The 25408-nt window shown below is 43.9% G+C and overlaps 1 protein-coding gene across 1 annotated transcript; it reads left to right on the top strand.

The window, feature by feature from the left end:
- The first annotated feature begins 4373 nt into the window (after positions 1 to 4373).
- Positions 4374 to 16848, top strand: LOC148903562 (phosphatidylinositol 5-phosphate 4-kinase type-2 gamma-like). Its single transcript, XM_089005077.1, has 10 exons — positions 4374 to 4769; positions 6521 to 6618; positions 6697 to 6793; positions 7900 to 8049; positions 11787 to 11933; positions 14277 to 14315; positions 14519 to 14632; positions 14910 to 15171; positions 15463 to 15566; positions 15745 to 16848. The coding sequence occupies exons 1-10, from the start codon at positions 4596 to 4598 to the stop codon at positions 15823 to 15825; spliced, it is 1266 nt and encodes a 421-aa protein (XP_088861203.1). The 5' UTR covers positions 4374 to 4595; the 3' UTR covers positions 15826 to 16848.
- The last annotated feature ends 8560 nt before the right edge of the window (positions 16849 to 25408 follow it).

Below are 25408 nucleotides of genomic sequence, written 5' to 3'. Positions count from 1 at the left end.
ACTGGACTGGACTACAAACACGGATACCCTAATCAAAAAGGGACAGAATCGCCTCTTCCTACTCAGGAAACTGTGGTCTTTTGGGGTCCAGGGGTCACTCCTAAAGACTTTCTATGACTCTGTGGTGGCTTCAGCCATCCACTATAGAATTGTCTGTTGGTCAGGAAGCATCACCACCCGGGATAGGAAAAGACTGGAGCGCCTTGTCAAGAGGGCCAGTTCTGTACTGGGATGCTCGCTGGACTCTCTGCAGGAGTTGGGCAACAGACGAACGCTAGCTAAACTAAAAGCTATGATGGACAGCCCCTCCCACCCCATCCTGCCCACCCTGACAGCACTGGGTAGCTCATTTAGCCAGAGACTATTACACCCGCGCTGCAAGGAGAGGTACCGCCGCGCATTCCTCCCGACTGCTGTCAGGCTTTGCAATTCTCAATGATCACATGTGGAAAAAAACTGGACACTTGTAAATATGTCAAGAGGGCCAATTCTGTCCTGGGCTGCTCGCTGGACTCTCTGCAGGAGGTGGGCAACAGACGAAGGCTAGCTAAACTAAAAGCTATGATGGACAGCCCCTCCCACCCCATCTAATACGAGTTGTAGCACTGTCTCAAGTCCAAACATCATGGCTGGTCTCACCACTGTTTTATACACTTTTCCTTTCATCCCAGCTGAAACCCTTCTATCACACCGGACATTGTTCTCCAGCCGCTCCAGCCTGCCTGGCCACGCTTCTTCACCTTTTTTTCCACTGTTGAGAAAGTTAGATTGTATCCTCATTTTATGTAATGCTGTAATACTGAGCTGATCTGGCAACCCAGCCACGACGCGACATCACGTGACTAGACAGCGATAAAAGCCAGTTTGTGTATGTGTTTTTTTTTAACTTCTCGTACGACGATGAATGCAGTGGTTGCTGTCTGTGCTTCGGCAAATAAATATCCTACTTGTATGATCTAAACAAGAGGACCATCTCGACTTTTTATTCTCCCAAATGCATCGTGAAAGCGCTGAAGATCTCAACAGGTTATGGGCCCAGGAGACGTTTGGGAGATAAAGTGAAGCCAAAAGTGTATCCAGACTTGAAAGAGCGGTGAGCAAACAAGGCTATCGCTAACCGGCTAAACAGCGGTCAAGATGGATCAAGGAAGGGCAAGCAGGCACCTTCGACTGGCATTCGATGGAGATGAAGATAAGTACGAGATATAGGAAACAAAAATGCTCGGACATTTTCATTTATTGGGACTAAAGAAGACCGTGCTAAGCGAGCCGGCGACGAGTTCCGATATGGCTACGGATGCAGAGAAAAATGCCGATGCGTATGCCGAATTGATAAATATGCTTGATGACAAGAGCCTCTCACTAATAATGAGAGATGCACCTGATGATGGAAGAAAATCGTTGAAGATGTTGAGAGAATATTATGCCGGGAAAGGAAAACCGCGGATAATAAATCTGTACACCACGCTCACGTCGCTTCAAAAGAGGAACGATGAAAGTGTTACAGACTATATCATCGAAGCCGAAACCGCCATCACAGCACTCCGAAATGCGGGAGAAACTTTGGGAGATGGACTACTTGTTGCCATGGTATTAAAAGGACTACCAGCAAGTTTCAAGTCATTTGCAATCCATGTAGCGCATTCAAATGATGAAATCAAGTTTGCAGATTTCAAGACGAAGCTACAGAGTTTTGAAGCCACTGAGAAATTGAACACTGAGTCAGGGGACAGTGTGATGAAGACACAGTGGACGACAAACCACCAAAACCAACACCAGTGACCAGCACAGTGATGACACAAGCATAGTGTGTTTCAAGTGTGGGATCGAAGGCCACAAAGCAAGAGAATGTCGACAAAAGACATGGTGCAGTCATTGCAAAAGCAAGACACACAAAGACGCAACGTGCAGGTGTAAGGACAAGGACAGACGAGATGACGCCAGTAAAGCGTCAGAAGACGGCGACACCGACATCGTGCTCAAGATGAGGGACAGCAAGACCAGAACCAGGGAGCAGTTGGGTCGCGACATCAGAGAGAGAGGATTGATGGTGGACACGGGAGCCACTTCGCATATCATCACCGACGTGACCATGTTCAAGAATTTCGACAGCACGTTCAGACCGGAGAGACACCGCGTGGAGCTGGCGGACGGCACACAACGCAGCGGAGTCGCACATAAAAGGGGAGATGCTGAGGTCTCTTGACATCAAAGGACAGAGACATAAAGCAACGCTGAAAGGTGCTTTATACATTCCTTCATACCCCCAAGACATTTTGTCTGTAAAGAAGGTGACCACCAACGGGGCAACAGTGATATTTAAAGAAGGTAAAAATTCACTGATTACAAAAGGTGGGACAAAATATGGTATACATGTGTATGGAAAGTTGTACTACAGTAAAGTCTCGTTATATCGATATTCAAGGGAGTCCGAAAAAATATCGATATAACCGGGACTATCGATATATCCGACCCTGTTTGCATGTAATTTTCTCCGTGCGTGCATAGAAATAGTATCGATAAAACCGGGACTATCGATATATCCGATATCGATATAACGAGACTTTACTGTATTTACATATTGAGAAAGAGACACAGATAAATGAAACAGATGAAAACACATATTATGGCATGAGATTAAGGCCTAAGACTAGTGAGGTCTTTCAGAAGCCTAATAAGAGAGCCCAAGAGTCATGTGTACAAGACAGGGATGCACGCGAAAGTGCAGTCACAGAGATTAGGCCAAATGAACATCACCTCACACAACAAAGTGACACGAGTGATGAACCTGAAAATAGAAGGTATCCTACGAGGGAAAGAAAGAAACCTAGTCACTTTGATGGTTTTGTGATTGAGTATAGCGATAACAATGGGGCACACACCACAGTAGACTACTGTTACAGAGCTGTGTGTGGTGTCCCGCAAACATATGCAGAGGCTATGAGATCAACTTATTCACAAGAATGGGCAAAAGCCATGGATGAGGAAATTCCGTTATTAAATGAGAAGGAACACATTTACTGTAACAACCCTACCAGCGGGCAAGAAAACAGTGGGGGGTAGGGTATATGCTATCAAACGTGATGTAGATCTCATCTCATCTCTCATCTCATTTTCCGTACCGCTTATTCCTCATTAGGGTCGCGGGGGTTGCTGGAGCCTATCTCAGCTGTCTTCAGGCACGAGGCGGGGGACACCCTGAATTGGTTGCCAGCCAATCGCAGGGCACACAAAGACATACAACAGTCACTCTCACACTCACACCTAGGGACAATTTGGAGTGGTCAATCTGCCTGCCATGCATGTTTTTTGGAGTGTGGGAGGAAACCGGAGGACCCGGAGAAAACCCACGCGGGTCCGGAGAGAACATGCAAACTCCACACAGGGATGTAGATGTCAGAGACAAATATAAAGCACGATTTGTAGCAAAGGGCAAGAGCCAGGTGGAAAACAGACTATGGAGAGACGTTTTCACCAACAGCCAATCAAACAGGTATAAGAGTGGTGCTTCAAAAAGCAGCTCTGGAAAATGGAGAAAAGGATGATGGTCTAGTTTACAAACTAGAAAAATCACTTTATGGTTTCAAGCAATCTGGCCGAAACGGGAACAAGGTCTTACATGATTATTTAACCGATAATGAGTATAAGCAAAACCCAGGTGATTATTGTATGTATGCCAAAGAGTCAAGAAGTGACAAGGTAATCAAAATCATATGGGATGGTGATTTCATTATTGATGACTACCAAACAATTGTGTTTAAATGTGAAATGTGTAAGACAGAGTTCACATGTGTAAGACAGAGTTCACATTGTTCTGTTTATCTTGGTTTACATTACAGCAAACTGAGTATAAGTGGGGGTGTTGAGAAAGTTAGATTGTATCCTCATTTTATGTAATGCTGTAGTACTGAGCTGATCTGGCAACCCAGCCACGACGCGACATCACGTGACTTGACAGCGATAAAAGCCAGTTTGTGTATGTGTTTTTTTTTTACTTCTCGTACGACGATGAACGCAGTGGTTGCTGTCTGTGCTTCGGCAAATAAATATCCTACTTGTATGATCTAAACAAGAGGACCATCTCGACTAAAGGTTTTCTGATTCTGATTCTGATTTAAACTCAGGTTCATGTTTTCCATTTAGGAGTTGCACCCAGTGTTCCGGTTTCAAATGACGCTTTGAAGCGACAGTCAAAATTGTCAAAAGCGACTGTGTTTCAAATTAAGCTTTGAAAGGGTTTCATTACAAAGGAGGGGTTGAAACTAGGGGGTGAGCAGTTTGTTTGGGGCAGAGTGTGTCACCGGTTGCGCAAGAAGCTGGCGTTCGGCATGTGACGTCACCGGCTCAAACCTTTGCATACTCCCGACCAGTAGGGAGCGCTCTCTCCACAGCAGCGCGATTAATTCAGCCACTAAAAGGAAAAGCCGACTGAAACGGCCTCGACTCGCTCGTCGGACACCGATGGAGCACAAGTTGTTTTGAAGCCGCGCCGAGAGCGTCCGCGTCGCGCGAGTGGGCGGAGGTCGACCTCCCGAGCTTTACTTCTCCCTTGACCTTTGTCCTTTGCTCGACCATTCCCGTGTCGAGCCGCGGCGATGGCTGCGCTGGGGAGCACGGTGGCCGCCTCATCGAGCAGCGGCAGCAGCCCCATGGTGGTGCTGGCGCCTAAGACCAAGACGAAAAAGAAGCACTTTGTCCAGCAGAAGGTCAAAGTGTTTCGAGCCAGCGACCCCGTCCTCAGCGTCTTCATGTGGAGCGTCAATCACTCGGTGGGTTGGAAGCTCGCTACTAGCTAACGCAGCGCTGCTACGCACTCCTAGCTTGCATGTTAGCAGGCTATCCGAACGCACGCGCACACCGAATGCGCCGTCGTACAATACGGCCTTCGAGATGAGAACGAAACTTTACTTTTATAGGAGCTTTTGTATAGTTTACACGAGCGGACGACAAACTAACCGATTACCGCGCATGGATGCGTGTACCTGTATACCCGACAGGGAGGGACACGCATGCACAGTAGCTGCAATAAATCAGGTATTGGTTATTTTGTCGAGAATAGCAACTCTCTTGTTTGTGTTCTCTTGCCGTGACGGCTCCAAGTGGTCAACTGGCGGAACGATCAATTGTGGGCCTGTCGTCAATCGGCTTTTTTCTCGTGCTTACTGGAGCCTTATTTTAGAGTAGACCAATGCCAAGGTGGCCATATTTAGTAGCTCCCTCTTTCAGATGTGGACACGAGGACAATGTCAGTCCATTCGCTATGTGTTTTGTAGTCCCAATCCTACGCTAAATTGGTTTCAAACAACAAGCCCTGACAATGTGATGAATATATAATTTCAATGAAATAAAAAGACACAAAGTGGGATTCAAACTCATGATGCAGAGGAATGAAGCCACATTATTAGGGCAACTTCTCTACCCAGTACATTTGCATTGGACCCCCCCTAAAAGTAACGAATGTGGGCTTTCACTTACACAAAGCTTTTCTACCTCGAGTACTCAAAGCGCTTGACATTATTTACCTCATTCGGGGGTAACTGGGGGTTCAGTCTAGTGATGGGAATTCTGGCTGCTTTTAGAGCGGCCTGTTCTTCTTTTGGCTCAGCTCACTTGAAAGATCCGGCTCTTTTGGCTCCCAAATGGCTCCTCGGGTTTTTTTGTTGCTTAATTTAACTGCCAAAAATCATGTAATTATGTGAAAACCGAATTACTCATGTAAAAAAATACACTGTTAAATATTTTTATTTGTATGGCTTTATATGTGCACAGAGAGCTTTTCATATTAATAATGCTATAATACCAACTAGTAAAATTGATAATAATTGAATAATAATAACAGCACAATGTGATAACATTTGTCCACTGTACATGTCTACACTGATCTCCAGTGACCTGCTCAAACGGCTCCAAAACAGTGCATGCGTCCTGCAGTACCTCCCCAGCTCCTCTGATAAATTCTCTGAAATGTCTTTCATTGAACTCAAAACAATCCAGCAGACAGGTCCCCACTTTGACATTTTTAATAAAGTCGCATGTAACTGACGTAGGATGTTGTGGTTCAGGATTCCAGCAGTCAGTTGTTAGACAAACAGCTGTGGCTTTTTTGGCCTGTTCTTCGACTCCTGCACGTTCTTTGTCATATATGATTCTTTGAGAAAATGTTTTCAGAATCAGAAAGCTTGAGGGTGGGGAACAGAGGGAGCGGTGGAAGTCTGCCCCCATTTCCCGCTCCTTCTTAGGAGCCGGTTCTCTTCGGTCACTTCAGATATCTGGCTCCAAGAGCCGGCTCGTTCGCGAACGACACATCAATAGTTCAGTCGCCTGCTCAGGGACAGAATTATGAGATAGCGACTGCTTAACCACGGGCGTGCCACCCTGAGAAATCAACTAATTATTACTCATTCTCGTGATTGAATATGTCACGTTATAGAGAACGACAGCACGGTCGCACCCAACCTGCCGATTTCAACCTAACTCTTTAGCCTGATTGACTAATGGTGCCCGTCTGCCCTTTCTCCAGATTAACGATCTGAATCAAGTTCCGGTGCCTGTTATGCTGCTGCCCGATGACTTCAAGGCCAACACCAAGGTCAAAGTGACCAACCACCTATTCAACAAGTAAGAGTGACATTTTCGACCGAGGCTGCCGCTGTCCGCTTGTTCAATAACATCACCTTGCTTCCTCTCTTTATGCAGAGAAAATCTTCCTGGCCATTTTAAATTCAAGGAGTACTGTCCTCAAGTCTTTCGGAATCTAAGGGAGCGCTTTGGTATTGAAGATCTGGACTATCAGGTACAGTGATACCTCGGTTTACGAACCCCTTGGCTTACGAACTATTCGGTTTACGAACGTTACATTGGGCATGCGGATCATACCTCTAAAGATGGAGGTCACTGATTCGCTCTGGCGACCCCTTGAAGGGAAAAGCCGAAAGGAAAAGAAGAAGACATTTATAAAAGGTTTACCTTGGCATACAAACTTTTTTCGTACACGGAGCTGCCTCAATGAGTGATGTCTCGTTCGCGAACAAGCCCATTGTTCTAACAAGAAAATGGCAGCTGACTGTTTTTGTCCTCTATTCCCCGCCCCCAGTCTTCGGTTAAAGCCACGTGATTGGTCAAGAACGCAGCAGTGAAGGGCGGTGGTTTAAACATTAAAGAGACAGGCAGACGACAGTGAGAGAGTTTCAACTTTGATAGTTCAAAGGCAAAATTTAGACTGCAAGGTTAAAATGTCCCATCACTCAGGCTCCACAAACAACCAGCACAAGCCAACAGAACACAATTGATGACGAACAAGATAAAATTATCACAGCGAAAGCACCTACAAGGGATCATTCCTCAAGATGGTGAAAGAAGAAGGTTACGTTCCTCATCAAGGTATCACACAAAGGTAAATAAAACGACTTTATTATATAGTACAATTTATTTCTTTAATTATAATACCATAGCACATTTATTATACATAAAATAAGGTATATTTTGTGGAGTTTTAAGGCTTACAAAATTAGAAAGTACAAAATTATGTTTTATGGGGACCTGGAAACGGACTATTCTCATTTCAATGGTTTCCTATGGGAAATTAATTTTTGGGATACACGCTTTTCGCACCAATTACGTTTGTAAGCCAAGGTATCACTGTATGTGACTCGTGGCAATGAGTCTTTGCCCCCTCGTGGTTTTACCTCACGAATGGATTGAAAAAACGTCGCCTTTATAAGCGGCCGGGTCACGGAGGCGTGCGGCACTTTGATTCCAAAAAGTGCTCCAGTGAATCCCTCGAGCAGCGATAATGTTTGGACACGGCTGGCTCACCATCAGAGCAGCTCTGGAAATGTTCCATTGGATGTGTCGGCATGTTGAAAGATGACCGTCTTTCTTTCTCCTCCAACTTCCAAGGTGTCTTTGACCCGCAGCCCCCCGACAAGAAGTGTCAACGACCAAGGGGAGGGTCTGCTCCTCAACTCCTACGACCGTACGCTCATCGTCAAGCAAATCTCCGGTGAGGACGTGGCCGACATGCACAACATCTTGTCCGAGTATCACCAGGTGAGTTGAAACGATGGTGGCGAATGTGACGGCTGCGGGCGAGCGCCGCTCTCGTGGGAATAATCCAGTCAATGGATGCGATGCTGTCGGCACCTGCGATGCGTCCAATGACTTTGTGTCGCGAAGCGCCTCGCCCACTGCAGTGCTGCCGGGACCCTGCACTGCAGTGATTTGCGATGCAGCGATAAGCGAGCAACCTCACCGGCCGGTCGCTGCCGTCACGTGGCAACCTTGCCAAGGACAAGCCCTTTTCTTCTGTCACTTCCCTTTTCGCAAACTTCTACTTTCCCCATCATGGTCACTTTGTAAATACGGCGCAGGCAAGCGTTCAAACAACCACTGCTGCCATTGATGAAAAGGTTTCTTCAGCCGTCATCTGAACTGCTTTGAAGGTGTCGGACGTTTCGCTTCTTATCCAAGATGCTTCTGCAGCGAACTAAAGTCTTGCTGGTAGTTTCGGTTCTATATGTATCCCTACTGTCCAGACGTGGCGGTGCCGGACCTTGCTGTGATTGGTCCCTGCTCTCAGGTTCGGGGGATCGGAGGACTACTCCCTGCAGCTCCACTGATTACTTCTATTGTCCTGACTGATTACTTCTATTGTGATGCCTGAGTATGAGGTCTACGACTGGCCTGATTGCCCCATCTTCTCTGATATCACCTCATCAGCATAGCAACCACTCATTTGACGACAATGAGGTTAAAATCTTAGCGAATGAAAATACAGTAAAGTCACGTTATATCGATATCGGTTATATTGATAATACTGCTTATTACGATACTATTTTCATTTCCCTGCAAATGTCTACTCTTTTTATGTATAAGTAGTTCCGTTTAGTACGATACATGGTTATTACGATAATCCGGTTACTTCTTCTTTTCCTTTCGGCTTTTCCCTTCAGGGGTCCCCACCGCGAATCATTGTCCTCCATCTTTCCCAGTTTTGTGCATCCTCTTCTCTCACGCCAGCTACCTTCATGTCCTCTTTGACCACATCCATAAACCTCCTCTTCGGTCTTCCTCTCGGTCTCCTACCTGGCAGTTCAAGTTTCAGCATCCTTCTCCCGATATAGTCGCTCTCTCTCCTCTGGACATGTCCAAACCATCTCAGTCTGGCTTCTCTGACTTTCTCTCCAAAGCCTCTAATATGAGTTGTCCCTCTAATGTACTCATTCCTGATCCTATTCAACCTGGTCACTCGCAAAGAAAACCTCAACATCTTCAGCTCTGCTACCTCCAGCTCTGCTTCCTGTCTTTTCTTCAGTGGCACCATCTCCAGTCCAAACATCATGGCTGGTCTCACCACTGTTTTATACACTTTTCGTTTCATCCGAGCTGAAACCCTCCTATCACACATCACACCTGACATTTTTCTCCAGCCGCTCCAGCCTGCCTGGACACGCTTCTTCACCTCTTCCACACTCTCCATTGCTCTGGACAGTTGACCCCAAGTACTTAAAATCCTCCACCTTCTTTATCTCTTCTCCCTGTAGAATCACTCTTGCACTGGAATCCCTCTCATTCACACACACATATATTCCGTCTTGCTGCGACTGATCTTCATTCCTCTCCTTTCCAGGGCAGATCTCCACATCTCTAGTTTCTCCGCCACCTGCTCCCTGTTCTCGCTACAGATCACAATGTCATCTGCAAACATCATGGTCCAAGGAGATTCCTGTCTCACATCATCTGTCAGCCTGTCCATCACCATAGCAAATAAGAAGGGTCTCAGAGCTGACCCCTGGTGGAGTCCCACCTCCACCTTGAATTCCTCAGTCACACCGACAGCACACCTCACAACTGTCTTACAGTCATGATACATGTCTTGCACCGCTCTGACATACTTTTCCGTCACTCCAGACTTCCTCATGCAATGCCACAGCTCTTCTCTGGGCACCCTGTCGTACGCTTTCTCCAGATCTACAAAGACACAATGCAATTTCTTCTGACCTTCTCTGTACTTCTCTATAAGCTTCTTAAAGCAAACTGCATCTGTCGTACTTTTTTTTTTTTTTTTTTTTTTTTTTTTGCATGATGCCAAACTGCTGCTCACAAATGTTCACTTCTGCTCTTAGTCTTGCTTCAACTACTCTTTCCCAGAGTTTCATTGTATGGCTCATCAACTTTATTCCTCTGTAACGATAATCCGGTTACTACAGTGCCCTTTTTCATTTCCCGCCGGCCATTTTGCTATGTTTATGTCCATACAAAAGCAGCTTAAGGTGAATCGATATTTGCTTAGGGGTTTCTATACAGACTATTATTATATTATATTATATTATATATTATATTATATATTATATTATATAATATTATTATATTATATTACCATTATCGAAATCTGTATCGGTCGTGCCGTTGGTCACGTGACTTGCTCACGTGACCAGCTTCCGTGTCTTGCAGTGTAGCAGACGCCATTTTCTACTATTTTCAACCATGGCGAAACGAAAGAATTGTGACCTCGGAAACGAAATACAAGGCAATCGTGGCTGGTGAGGAGAATCCAACAAGGAGCAAATCCTCAATTGCAAAAAAATTCGACGTGCCGCAAAATACTTTATCAACGTGGTTGAAGTGTAAGGATGAAATAAAGACAGTATACGAAGCGTTGGACTTCGGACCTGGATCAAAGAGGATGAGAATGTCACCATACTGTAGTCTTCTTATACAGTATACAGTTGTTTGACACCAATTTCAACCATGGGAAAACGTAAGAATTGTGATATCTGAACAACGTACAAGGCAATCGTGGCTAGTTCGACGTGCCGCAGAAGACTTCATCAACGTAAGTAATGTAAACGTACGTGTGTTGTATTCAGGTATCTTTATCGCTTGCAATAATCACTGTTTTTTATATGTTTGTACATGCTGGCGTTTGTGGTTTCTCTCGTGTGTACATTGTCAACAATGTCGAGTGATGCTCAGAGTCACGATTGCAAGAGTGCGTTATAAAAATAATAAATGACGTTTTTATTTAATGCATAAGTTTATTTTTCACTTCACTACACTACAAAAGCATGCTAGATACGCAATCCATGAACCCAATAAGAAAATTACATGCCGTATCAAAGATCCCCCATTTATTCCCCCCGCTTCATGCAGTACGGCGCAGGCTCGGATATATCGATAGTACAGTTATATCGACATTTTTTCTGACTCCCAAGAATATCTATATAACGAGACTTTACTGTAGAAGGATTGAAAGGGGAGTAAAAGAAGCTATTTTCATAAAACAGCAAAATCCTTCACTAAACCGCCATGGTGTGGTGAGATTCAATTTGGATCGTTCGTACAACAGACTGCTTAGGCAACAGGCTTAGTTATGCTGATGAGATGATACCAGAGCAAATGGGGAAATCGGGCCAGTCGTAGACCTCATACTCAGGCAGGACAATAGAAGTAATCAGTGGATCCGCTCCCCCAAACCTAAGACCAGGGACCAATCATAGCAAAGTCCGGCACCGCCACGTCTGGACCGTCGGGATATATATAGTGCCGAAACTACCAGCAAGACTTTATTTCGCTGAAGAAGCATCTTGGATAAGAAGCGAAACGTCCGACACATTCAAAGAAGTACAAATGACGACTGAAGAAACCTTTTCATCCATGGAGCACTCCTGTACGACTGAGAGCTTACACAGACACTGCTACCACTGTTCACCCCAAGCATGTTGTGAATTTAAGGATGTCGACTCGTACACCTCACGCGGAGGCGTGTCTTTTCTTTCTGGCCGCAGCACATCGTCAAGTGTCACGGGAGCACCCTACTGCCGCAGTTCCTGGGAATGTACCGGGTCAGCGTGGAGAGCGAAGAGACCTACCTGATCGTCATGAGGAACATGTTCAGCCACAGAATAGTGGTGCACAGGAAGTACGACCTCAAGGTGAGGCCAAACGCTGCTTTCCAAACTCGGTTTTGCCCGCGACTGAGAGAAAAACAAACAAACTCTTGTTTGTCTGGAATTTATTCTGCTGCATCTTGGGGTGAACTTGTATACACATTTGTCAGAGATGTTTGTAGAGACACATTGAACAAAGGCTCGAACACAGGAAGATTGTCTTTTACTGCCGGCAGGGGACACAGCCTTTCATGACCGACGCCCAAACTCTGCAGCCCTTTGCTATTTATTGAGAGTACCGTGAGACCTCAGCTTACGAACACCTTATCTTACGAACTTTTCGTCTTACGAATGTCAAATTTATGAAAATTAAACCTTGAAATACGCACTACTTTTCATGATACACACCCACCGCGGCTGGTGGAGTAATCTTCGGTGGAAGAACACCAAAGCACATGACCTTCGGATCTGGCGGAGTGATCTTCGGCGGAAGCACACGACCGAACAGCGCTCCAGCCGGGCCACCTTTTCACAACCCCTCTCATTGAATGCACACGTCGATCGCCTCCTTGGAGCTTTTTGCTGATAATTTTACTATTATAGGACCGAAAAAAAACCCACCACGGGCTCGTGATCAGCCCAAGAAGACACAAAATAAAATCACCGTCGCTGAGAAGAAGATAATTGAAAAACACGAATGAGGTGTGCGTTTGTGTGTTTTAGTGGCCGAGCACGGCAATGCTAAGTCAACCACTGCTAGAGAAGCCATCAAAGGTGCGTCTGTTGCAAACGGTGTTTCGTGCTCTCAAAGCGACTGTCTCGGGCAATCGAATAAGTCGAAAAACGTCTGTTGATTTGGATTAACGAAAAGCAGCTATCCGGCGACAGCGTGAGTAAAGCTATTTTATGCGAGAAAGCACGGCTAATTCACACCGATATCGCCACACGGCAACCTGGAAGTTCGGCACTGATTGAGGATTTTAAAGCCAGCAACGGATGGTTCGAGAACGTTAAGTGCTGTACTGGGATTCACTGCGTCACTCGTCATGGTGAAGCAGCCAGTTCTGACCCTAAAGCTGCTGAAGCCGACAAGGCGTCATTCCTCGAACTGGTGAATGAAGAAGGCTACATTCCTCAGCAGGTATTTAATGCGGATGAGACCGGACTTTTCTGGAAAAAGATGATCGGAGGAGGAGGAGATTGCTGCAGCATCTAGTGAGCGCATCAAAGAAATGTTGGCAAAGTGGAATGAATTGCAGGCTTTTATCGAACAGGTCCATCAAGAAAAGACTGTGGCTATGAGAGTCATCAACATGATGAACGATACTGTGATGCCTCTGTTTCGTAAGACCTTACAAGTCAGAAAGCAACAGGTGTCAATTAAGAGGTTTTTAATCAGCAAAAATGATGAGTCTCCAAAGAAGCAAAGAGAAGCCACACCAGAGGTTAAGTTACCAACAGTCCTTATGGAAGGTGACTCTCCTTCCATAAGCCATCAACGACCATCAAAAAGGTAAATACAACTTTATTTTACAGCACAGTTTATTTCTTTAATTACAGTCCTCATGTAATGTGCCTCTCTTTCCAAACATCAATTCCCTTTGACCTCGGACCTCCAACGCCATTCCATCAAGCCATCAATGACCATCATAAATGTAAATAAAGTGACTTTATTATACTGTGCAGTGTATTTCTTTCATTACAATACAATAGCACATTTATTATACATAGAATAAGGTATGTTGTGTTTAGTTTTAAGGCTTTTTAGTTGAAGTATATTTTATGGAAACCCGGGAACGGATTATTCCCATTTTAATGGTTTCCTATGGGAATTTTTTTTGTGATACACACTTTTTGGCTTACACACTGTCTGGGAACCAATTAAGTTTGTAAGCTGAGGTCTCACTGTACATACATATGTACATATATTATAATAAATTATATCACGTTTCTTTTGGCATCATGCCCCATGTCTTTATAATCAAGTCTGAAATCAATCGGGAAGGACACTTTGTATTATTGAGCAGAAAAGCAGAAATCTTCATGCGTGTGAAGAAAGCCGATTAGACTTGTTTGAATAGTGGTTCGAAGTGACGTCCAGACAAACCGGGGGAGGGGGGCGGGGGTCATTCCAACAAAATATCCTTCCCTATCCATCAAAGTGGGCTCCCCAGATAGCGAGACATTTTTCCCCCATCTTGCCCATCTTGAGGATGTGACGGAATCGTAGAGTTGAGACTATCGAAGCACACCAGACGATCCAAACTGAATTGTTCAATCTTGGATCACACGTGGGCTCCTTGACAAGATGTCGACACATTTTTGAGACTCGGAAAAGGTCTGTTTCAAGTCTTCCGACGTGGCTATTCAGTGTCATTATCTTCGCAGGGTTCTCTGGTGGATCGGGAAGCAAGCGACAAAGAACGAGTAAGAGAGCTCTGCTTTTCTTGAGCACATAATTTCCCGCCATCGCCAACATGCGTCTGAATCAGAATCATCTTTATTGCCAAGTATGTAGAACACACATGAAAATTGTCTCCGGTAGAACACGCTGCCCTAAAATAAGAAAAATTGAGGCACTATACGGTTCTGTTTGGGTTACGGAATACTTTGCCTGTGCCTCCCCGCAGGGTAAGGAGCTTCCCACCTTCAAAGATGTGGACTTCAGGAACAACATGCAGAAGGTGTATGTCACGGAGGAACAGAAGGAGAAGTTCATGGAGAAACTGAATCGAGATGTGGAGGTGAGGCGCACGGCGCCAATCAAGTTCTTGATCGATAAGGGGGGGTCGTCTCTACTAGATGTGCTTCCCTAAAATGCCGCCAGATGGCCTACAGCAAAGTTGCTTTGGCTCTGCGGAGATGATGCGTCTCGACGGTTCATGGTGATTCGGCGACATTGTCACAATACATCAAGGCCGCTCCAAATTTGTCTACGAGATACACCGGCTTTGTCGGCTTCGAATCGGCTCGCGTATGCCCACGTCTAGAGGTTGACGAGATTCCCGCTCTTCTCCTCAGTTTCTGGTGAAGCTGAAGATCATGGACTACAGCCTGCTGCTCGGCATCCACGACATTGGCCGTGCTGAGAGGGAGGAAGAGGAAGGCGAAGAGGTTTTGAACGAGGAAGATCCGGAGGCGGAGAATGGCCTGGCCGCTGCCGCCGGGGGGTCTTATGGCACGTCTCCGGAAGGCATCGCTGGTTACATGTCGTGCTGCAAACCTCTCGGACCGGGCGAGTTTGACCCTTACGTGGACGTCTACGCCGTCGGCAGCTGCTCCGGTGAGCGCTTGAGACATGCATGTCCTGTGTCAAAGTCAGTTAGCTTTATTGTCAAATATGCTAATATGCATTACATACAGCACAGATGAAATTACTGTCCTCTCGCACCCAGCGTGCAAGGCACTTATAATGACTTTAACAAACATAATAAACACAAAAATGCCAATTCGCTCCAAATTGGCCACTTTTTTCCCCCAGATTCGGCAGATATGTTGTTGTTTTTTTAGGGGGGGGGATCCTACCCGATTTGATTGAGCATGCGATAAACAGCGGCCTATTCTTTTGTTGCAGGCGCCCCCCAGAGAGAGGTCTACTTCATGGGCCTGATTGACGTCCTGACTCAATACGACACCAAGAAGAAAGCGGCTCACGCTGCCAAGACCGTCAAACATGGGGTAAGTATGACACCCGTAGTACACAAGGGAGCGACCAAGGAAGGAAAGGGAGGGGTGGAGGTAGGAAGGAAAGGTGGGTGGAAGAAATTAATAAATAAAGAAAGAAAGATGGCTCTTTCTTTTTTCCGCCTTCCCACTTTGCTGTATTCTGACCCGCACGTTTGTTCTTGTGCCACAGGCAGGCGCCGAAATCTCCACCGTACACCCTGAGCAGTATGCCAAACGATTCCGGGACTTCATCTCCAACATTTTTGCATAAACAAAATGCCTTTGCATCCACCAAAGCCAGAGCGCACACAATTAGTTTGACTGTGTTGACATGGAGAAAGGCTTCTTGCACTGTGCTGAGACACCATGGGCGGGCTTCATATTGGCTTATTTATTTGGGAGATTCGCGATCGCTCATTCTCCAATGGGAAGATGTGGAATACTTCATTTTCCCCGACGGTTTCTTCCTTGTATATTAAAAGACAACTTGGTGTTTGGATAAAAAATGGCCTCTCCGATGCCCTTCTGCTCATTTTCTGTCGGTGGCACACGGAAGCTGCTTTTGCACACCGTTGCCACGCTTCCACCAAGTCTGGGAACCGGGCGACAGGTTCCCGGCTAGTCACTCGAACCTGGCTGCTGTCCATCCATCACCTTGGGCTTCGCCCGGAGCTCAGCAGAAGAGGAAGGCTGTTGTCCATGTTTCTCTTGGTTGAGGCAAAACTTGTGCGACAGGCGCAGCCAACAACGTCACAAATGACTTTGCGTGTCCCAATTCGGGCACAAAGTCAAAGAATCACATTTGACTTTTGTCATCAAACGATTTAGGGGCAGTAACGCTCATTTTCTGATGTGATTCTCGAAGGGAAAAAACAATTGTGGTCCCCAACAGAGACCAAAGCTGCCCAAGCAACTGGCATGTCTACAGTCATGCATGCAGAATTTGCACTTGACTGCCACAAAAATGCCAGCAAGGAATTTATTGCTCCAAAGGACGACAAACAATTGAGTTAGCTATGTAATATATGCGATTTAAATTAAAAGTTTATGGTGTTAGTTAATTCTTGCTTATGTAATGTGTTGGAGGAATCTCGCAATACCCGTCTAAGCAGTTTGCTTTTCTTGCAAAGTGACATGATATGTTCAATTCCACAGTTGAGTGGCTTAGCAATTAGCCTTAACGTCACGCAACATTCCATGAACCTGGTGTTGTAGTGAACGGAAGTGGAAGGCCTCTGTGTTGTATTTTTGCAAATTGTAATTTTGACCAAAATATATTTTGCACGCATACACACATTCCTCTTTGAATGTATTTTTGAGGCCCGGGAAACTCCAGATAAGGAGTGAAGACCACCCATTCTGATAAGTTTAGAGAAGAACTTTACATTTGAACACTACATGTCCACTTAAAGGACAACCGACACCATTTATTTTCTTTCCTAACTGAAATCAGAAAAACTTTAAAGCATTTAAAATACCCAAAACACGCAGGGTGATATTTTTAGTCAAATGCAAAACACCAATAAAAATGAGTTAGTGTCCCAAAACTACTTCAAAATGACCCCGGAAATGGTGAGTTTAAGAAGGTCCCACCCCCTTGTTCGTGACGTCACGCCATGACGTCTTGCCTTGCTCTCCAATCAAAACAATGGCTACAGATTCGGAGAAAATGCTTTCTTGTTACTCATCCTGTTATGAATATGATTCAAATATAGTGAGACCTCAACTTACGAACACCTTATAATATGAACTTTTCATCATACGAATGTAAAATTTATGAAAATTAAGCCTTGTAATACGTACTATTTTCATAATACACACCCACCACGGCCGGTCCATCAAGCACACGACCTTCGGATCTGGCGAAAGTGATCTTCGGCAGAAGCACGACCGAACAGCACGGCGCTACTTTCCATACCCTTCTCATTGAATGCACACGTCGATCGCCTACTTGGAGCTTTTTGCTAATAATTTTACTATTATGGGACCGGAAAATAAACACCACAGGCTCGTGTTCAGCCTCAGTTCAAATGTGGTGCGTTACTATGAATAAATTGAAGAAACTACCAGCGTACACGTCTACTCTGCTCTGTTTATTTGTCATCCCAAGACTTGGGGTGCGTTCAGGTTCGAGAATAGCGCACGACTTCTTAAGACTCTAGGCCAGGGGTCGGGAACCTATGGTTCTTTTGATCATTGCATATGGCTCGCCGGTAAAACTAAATACATATTCTCGTTTTTTTCGCCGTTGATTTCCCATTGGGGCAGCAGTTGACGGAAAGCGCAATTTTGATTGGATGACACTGGCCGTCAGTCGAAACAGGTAAACGCCCCTTTAAATGAGCCCCACGAGTGCACTTCAGGTGAATGCACCGGAGCATTAGCCTTTGAGGAGAGAATATGTTCTGATTCTAATTTCCAATGAAACAACACCATCGATGAAACAGTTGAATGTAAGTGACGTTTTAACAAGCCCCATGTTAACGTTAGCATCAACATACTTCTGGGAGAAGTATATTGCAGATAGCAAGTGTGGAAGCTTATGACCGTGTGCAGGCTATCTAGCAGTAACTTCGCCTCTGTTGAATTTCATTCCGATCGTTTGCCTGGATTTTTACTAATCACGATGAACGGAAAACCATTCAGGTTAACGGTGAGTACTATCACAAAGTTATTTTAAATAATACATTCTGATATTTTGTTGAAAAGTGGCCTTGCGTGTGTGCGCGCATCGCGCGTTTGTATTGGCGCGCGCGCGCCCGTGTGTGTGTGCGCGCGCGCGTGGCTCTCGCTGAATAACATTTCTAAATATTTTACTTTTATGGCTCTCTTAGTCAAAAAGTTTCCCAACCCCTGCTCTCGGTTGTTTGGAAAGCATTGTCTAACTGAATGAGCGGTGACAAACACTTCCCAACATTTTTGTGTTGCTACACTTGAACGCACCAAGTTGCGATAGAAGTGATTGTGATTGGCTAAACGGTAGAGTCATGTGTCATGGTAAGCCAATCAGAGCTAGTGTTTTCACACACACCGGAACAGCGTGTCAATAGTCACGCTAAATTGTCACGTGCGAGTTAACAGCTCGGGCGTGGCCTACGTTCGCGACACTTCATTTCATTGTCGTTCTGCAATTTCATTTCATTTCAACGAGTCACTGTCACCTCACCAGTGACATGATTACGACTAAAGTGCATCGCTACGTCTTGTGCTCCAAATGTTTGCTTGTGCTTCAAGTGTTGGCTTTGCACGAGGTGATTGTTAGACGTGAGTGTGCCATTTTGTTCGCCCCGCCCGCCTTCTTTTGTCGCGTTTTATTCCGTGTCCGTGGAATCATCGGACTCGAGCCTTTTGTTGTCATAAAATCTCTGCCAGCACCTACGGGACTCGAAGTGAATGCAGATGACATCGAGGAGCTTGTTGCTGACCATAATGAGGTCATCAACACAGAGAATTTGATTTGCCTTCAAGAGGACAAGCAGAAGCAGGCCATTCAACAGTTGATGTGCAGGCTTTTATTGAACAGTCAGAAAAGGCTATAAGAATCATCAACGTGATGAATTATAATGTGATGCCTCAGTTTCGTAAGACCTTACCAAGTCAGAAAGCAACAGGTGTCAATTAAGAGCCATCAATGACCATCACAAATGTAAATAAAGTGACTTTATTATACAATGCAGTGTATTTCTTTCATTACAATACAATAGCACGTTTATTATACATAGGATAAGGTAGGTTGTGTGTAGTTTTAAGGCTTATTTAGTTGACAAGTATATTTTATGGAAACCCAGGAACGGATTATTCCCATTTTAATGGTTTCCTATGGGAATTTTTTTTTGAGATACACACTTTTCGCCTTACACACTCTGTCTGGGAACCAATTAAGTTCGTAAGTTGAGGTCTCACTGTATATATGTGACGGGTGTCACAACAGTGACTGTCTTCATCTCCACGATGCTGCCGTATTAATGAAGACGAGACGCGTGGATGTGTCTTTTTATTTCTTTTACTTCCTGAATCTCCTCGAGATTGTTCTAGAAACTATGGGCGGGACATGGTGCCACACTGTGCGCCGTTGCGTCACTTCCTTCATAATTTAATAATCTAAGTGCACAACTCCGTTACATACACCCCCCTTAAATTATGCAGAAGTGAGGCAACCTACACACGGAATACAATATAAAGACCAACAGGCACAATAGACAAGGTTATCGGGCAAGGATGTACAAGAATGCTGTCTTATTGTTACTCATCTGACCAACTACGTCAGGTGACTGGAGTAAGGGATCTGTCGCCGGTGTGTCAGGGTCTGTGCGCTTGTCGGAGATGCACTGCACTGGGTCTGGGAAGGAACTCTGTCCCCACTAACATAAGTGGCCTCAGCTCGCACCTGCCCATTCCCCTCTGTACAAACTACATCACCCTGCATAGCACTACATAACTGTGACAGACTGGAGAAAGGTATTTGTTGCTGGTGTATCAGTGGTCTGTGCGCTCGTCGTAGATGCACTGCACTGGGTCTGGGAAGGAACTCTGTCCCCACTAACATAAGTGGCCTCAGCTTGAACCTGCCCATTCCCCTCTGTACAACCTACACCACTCTGGATTGCACTACACCACTGTAACACGGTTGGGAAGCCTCTACCTCTACCAACACACTCATTCAAAGGTGTGCTACTTGTTACTTGTAAGGAGCTCATTCTTAGACTTAACACACAAAACACGTACATGAAAAAAAAAACCACACTAATTGCAAAACAGCAGGTCAGACAATCAACACTCTACATGTATTTCCAAAACGGGGGTCGACACACCGTCCACCGAGTGATGGGACTGCACAGCGTCTTCATTGTGCAGCATCGCGGTCCCGGTCCGAAGTGGAGAGTCACTTGTGGTCCGGGTCACGGCACCAATGTGATGGGTGTCACAACAGTGACTGTCTTCATCTCCACGATGCTGCCGTATTAATGAAGACGAGACGCGTGGATGTGTCTTTTTATCTCTTTTATTTCTGCAACACAGTATGGCAGAAGGGATGGGTGAAGTCGCATGGGTTTCGTCTTGTGATTAACCTGAATCTCCTCGAGATTGTTCTCAAATGCAAAACATTGTAGATAACAAAACAGAATTAACGTGTGATCGCATAGTGGTTATTTACAGAAAAAGAGAATACAACACAAGTTCACTGTTACAGTAAAGTCTCGTTATATCGATATCGGTTATATCGATAGTACCGCTTATTACGATACTATTTTCATTTCCCTTGCACATTTCTAGTCTTTTTATGTATAATTAGTACCGTTTAGTACGATACCCGGTTATTATGATAATCCGGTTATTACGGTGCTCCTTTTCATCCCCCGCCGGCCATTTTTGTTGTTTATATCGATATATCCGTCGCGCCATTGGTCAACTTGGTCACGTGTCTTGTTACGTGAGCCGCCATCGGTCGCGCCATTGGTCGACTTGGTCACATGAGCCGCCATCGGTCGCGCTATTGGTCGACTTGGCCGTGTGACTTTGTCACGTGACACGCCATCGGTCGCGCCATTGGTCAACTTGGTCACGTGTCTTGGTTACGTGTCACGCCATCAGTCGCGCCATTGGTCGACTTGGTCAGGTGACTTGGTTACGTGCCCAGCATCCGTGTGGCAGAGCCATTTTCATTTTCAGACGCTAGCTCGTGTGTAGCAGACGAGATTGAAGTGTTTGTGTTAAAAGGTAAAAATGGGAAGCAGAAGAAGATTGATGACTTTTTTAAATTGTATACATAATACAGTAAGATGTAAGCGTTGCAGTTTCCCTGTTGTGTTATGTACATGCCCACTGTACTGTATATGAATGCAATCGTTTTTTGCAACAATGTTTCTTGTTTTGTCTGCTGAAGCGCGATGATTTTGAAAATTATTAACATTCCATACTGTGTATTAAAGGACAGCCGATGTCACTTTTTATTCAAATGCAAATAAAAATGACTTCACGCCAAGACGTCCTGCATTGCTTGTGAATCCAAACAATGGCTTCAGATTCGGATAATATCCTTTCTTGTTACACATCCAGTTATGAATCTGTTTCAAATACACTGTAGTTCTGAAGATTAAAGCATACATGTTTACAATCATTAAAGAATTATATGTGCCATTTTGAGGCAACATTGGGGGAACATCTCTGACCCAAAAAAAAGGGAGCTAATGGCCAGCTCCGTTTCTTATATGGCGCTTGGCTGCCCTCGATAGTCCCGGTTATATCGATATTTTTTCGGACTCCCTTGAATATCGATATAACGAGACTTTACTGTATTTACAAGATGTCCCTGAACGCATCATGGGCGGAGACTCGGCAGAACACGCGATGCGCTTGTAATGGCTGGCGCACAGTTCAACCCGCCACGGACACTCACGGGCAAATGAAACACGACACAAGAAACTAAATATTGTTCAATAAAAACGAAATGAAACAATTATTACCTGCAACACAGTATGGCAGAAGGGATGAGTGAAGTCGCATGGGTTTCGTCTTGTGATTAACTGCGCAATAGAGAAGCACATGTGCTCCAAAGTTCCACTCGACAAAACGTGAAGTAAATAATGACATAAAAAGTAATCTGGACTCGAAATGAATAAGGGAACTAATTAGATAACACTAGACAGTACAAAAGGGGAAACAAAATAAGATATTGTCATGAAAATGCGCGTTAATCGAGACCAACAGAAAATTGCGACTCACCCTGAATCTCCTCGAGATTGTTCTAGAAACTATGGGCGGGACATGGTGCCACACTGTGCGCCGTTGCGTCACTTCCTTCATAATTTATTAATCTAAGTGCACAACTCCGTTACATATATATATATATATATATATATATATACAGTAAAGTCTCATTATATCGATATCGGATATATCGATAGTCCCGGTTATATCTATACTATTTCTCTGCACGCACGGAGAAAATTACATGCAAACAGGGTCGGCTATATCGATAGTCCCGGTTATATCGATATTTTTTCGGACTCCCTTGAATATCGATATAACGAGACTTTACTGTATATATATATATATATATATATATATATATATATATATATATATATATATATATATATATATATATAGTGATACCTCGGTTCTCGACTATAATCCGTTCCAGAACCCTGTTCGAAAACCGATTTGTTCAAACACCGAAACCATTTTTCCCATTACAAATAATGTAAATTGTTTTAATCCGTTCCAACACCCTGAATGTTTACCTTTTTAGTACAGTATTTTATACATTTTATGCATGAAATTTCACATTAAAATGCTGACCAACACATAAAACGCAATGTATATCTCAGAAAATGTTAAGCAAAAGGGCAAAGACACAAATAACATAAACATAAATGTAACCCAGGCTAATCATACGTTTGTAAAGAAAAGAATTATGAATATGATTTTTTTACCATTGTGGTGGTCAGCAGAAGGCGCAGGTGGACGGAGGAAGGAAATGTATTGTTTGGAATAAATAAAAACTTCGGGGACCTCTTCTGTCTGAGGGGTTCTTACACGTTCAAATCTCTTTGCTACGGATGACTCGGCTACAGGATGTTCTTTTCTCTTAAAATATCTATCCAATGACACTTGCTTCTGCCTTCTTTTTTTTTAATAGAAATTTTTTTGAACAGTTAGAAAAGGGAGAATATGGTCACATTGAGCATCATCTTGTCAAGACATCAAAACAAAACATAGATCACATGACCATCTTAATAAGACATTTTACATTTCTTGCAATTCTGCTGATGCAATGTCCTGTTCACTATGCCGTATAAGAAAGTAAAGTAAAACAAATAATGAAAAAAAAAAACAATCAGAAACAAATAATAGTAATACAAATAAAAATAATGAATAATAGTAATTACAATAGCAATCATGAACAATTTTGATCTTGAGTGGATTGGGGTTAACTTAAATACATAGGTTAACTTAAATATCTTTATAAGCACTTAGGTTGCTGTAAAATTTTCCCAGGTATCCCATAGTCTCTCAAATTTCTCTCGCTTGCCTCGGACAATGTAAGTAATCTTTTCCATTTCATAAATTTCACCCACCACCTTAATCCAGTCTTTGACTGTTGGGGGTTCTTTTGTTAGCCATCTCCTCGCGATTGCTTTCTTGCATGCTAACAGCACAATGTTGTATATGTATTTCTGGGCAGAATTAAGAATTAAATCAGATTCCAGACCCAGAAACAGGGCTTCGAAGGTTGGAGGAACCACTTTTCCCACAATCCTACCCACTGTCATTCTTGTTTCTTTCCAGTATTTGGAGATGACCGGGCATTCCCAAAAACATGATAATGTGAAGCTTTGTTGTTGCCACAGGATCTCCAGCAAGCTGTACTTAATCCTTGCGCATGCCCTTGAGCCGGAACTCTAAAAAATCTGATGATGTTCTTCCACCCAAATTCTTTCCAAGAGTGGGCAGATGTACAATTCCATTGCTGTGCTATTGTTCTTTCCCATGCTTCCTGTTGTATTGTAATGCCTCCCTCCGCCGACCACTTGTGCTTTATATATGTTGTTTCTCCTCCTTCCAATTCCTGCAACTCTTTGTATATTTTTGATATAATTCCTCTTCTGGGTTTTGACATATATGTTAATAGTAATATCTTAATTAAATCGAAACCACTTTGTTGGACCCATCCTTTATGTAAATTTCTCTCCAGGTAGTGTCTTAGTTGAAGATATCTATAGAAGTCGTGATTACTCAGTCCATAGTTGTTTCTCAGGTCTTGGAATTGTCATATCCCTCCTTCCTCAAGGAGGTCTCTGTAACTCTTTATCCCTTTTCCAACCCATTTTTGAAAGCCTGCATCCGTTCCGTATGGTATGAAATCAGAGTCAAATCCGATCCATTTTAAAAGTAAATATGGGCTATTGTCTTTATCTTGTTTTAATATTCCATGCCACACCTTGATTGAAGTTTTGATCCAAGGGTTGACACTTTTAAGATAATTGGTTAGTCCGGGGTCTCCAAAAATTGCTTGCAATGGAATATCACCTGATATCTGGCATTCTATGTCTTTCCATTTCGCCCTATATGATGGGTTACAGATATTGACCAAAATATTTATCTGGGTTGCTTTATAATAATTCATCATCTTTGGTAGGGAGAGGCCTCCCTTGCTTGTCATCAGTTGTAGAGTCTTGTATCGAATTCTAGGTCTCTTCCCCTTCCAAATGAATCGTGATATTACTTTGTCCAACTCTTGAAATATATCCTTGGGTACGTCAATTGCTAAAGTTTGAAATAGATAAAGTAATCCGGGCAACACATTCATTTTCATTGCTTCCACTCTTTGCAATATTCCAAGGAATGGAACCAGATTCTATCTGATCAAGTCTGCTTTAATTTGGGCAAGGAGGGGGTAGTAATTTTCAAGCACAATTTTATCTCTTTCTTATCTCTTTTTTATCTCTTTCAGTCTTTTGGAATATTGGATTGGATTGGATTGGATATGCCTTTATTAGTCTCACAGTGGAGAAATTTACATTTCACAGCAGCAAAGTGATGAAAGTGATATTCACGCCCAAATATCTGATACTCTCAGAGTATCGAAGAAAAATTAAATGACAATATTTGAGTTTTATGGATGTTTAGTTTGTATCCCGAGAAATCTCCGTAGGCCCTGATGGTTGAGAACAGTTCCTGGAGAGAGGTAGATGGTTTTCCCAAATACAGTGAGACCTCAACTTACAAACTTAATTGGTTCCCAGACAGAGTGTGTAAGGCGAAAAGTGTGTATCTCAAAAAAAATTCCCATAGGAAACCAATAAAATGGGAATAATCCGTTCCCGGGTTTCTATAAAATATACTTTTCA

Source organism: Hippocampus bargibanti, linkage group LG01 (genome assembly GCF_051943395.1).
Source record: "Hippocampus bargibanti isolate YZ-2025 linkage group LG01, ASM5194339v1, whole genome shotgun sequence".
NCBI classification, from domain to species: domain Eukaryota; kingdom Metazoa; phylum Chordata; class Actinopteri; order Syngnathiformes; family Syngnathidae; genus Hippocampus; species Hippocampus bargibanti.
Note: the sequence above shows the minus strand (reverse complement) of the source record. Positions and strands in the feature narration are given on the sequence as shown.

Bases quoted from the DNA above. Each gene is read 5' to 3' on its own strand.
- LOC148903562 (XM_089005077.1), top strand. From the start codon at position 4,596: ATGGCTGCGCTGGGGAGCACGGTGGCCGCCTCATCGAGCAGCGGCAGC. The intron at 4,770-6,520 runs GTGGGTTGGAAG...CCCTTTCTCCAG, and splicing joins TGTGGAGCGTCAATCACTCG to ATTAACGATCTGAATCAAGT. The intron at 15,172-15,462 runs GTGAGCGCTTGA...CTTTTGTTGCAG, and splicing joins CGCCGTCGGCAGCTGCTCCG to GCGCCCCCCAGAGAGAGGTC.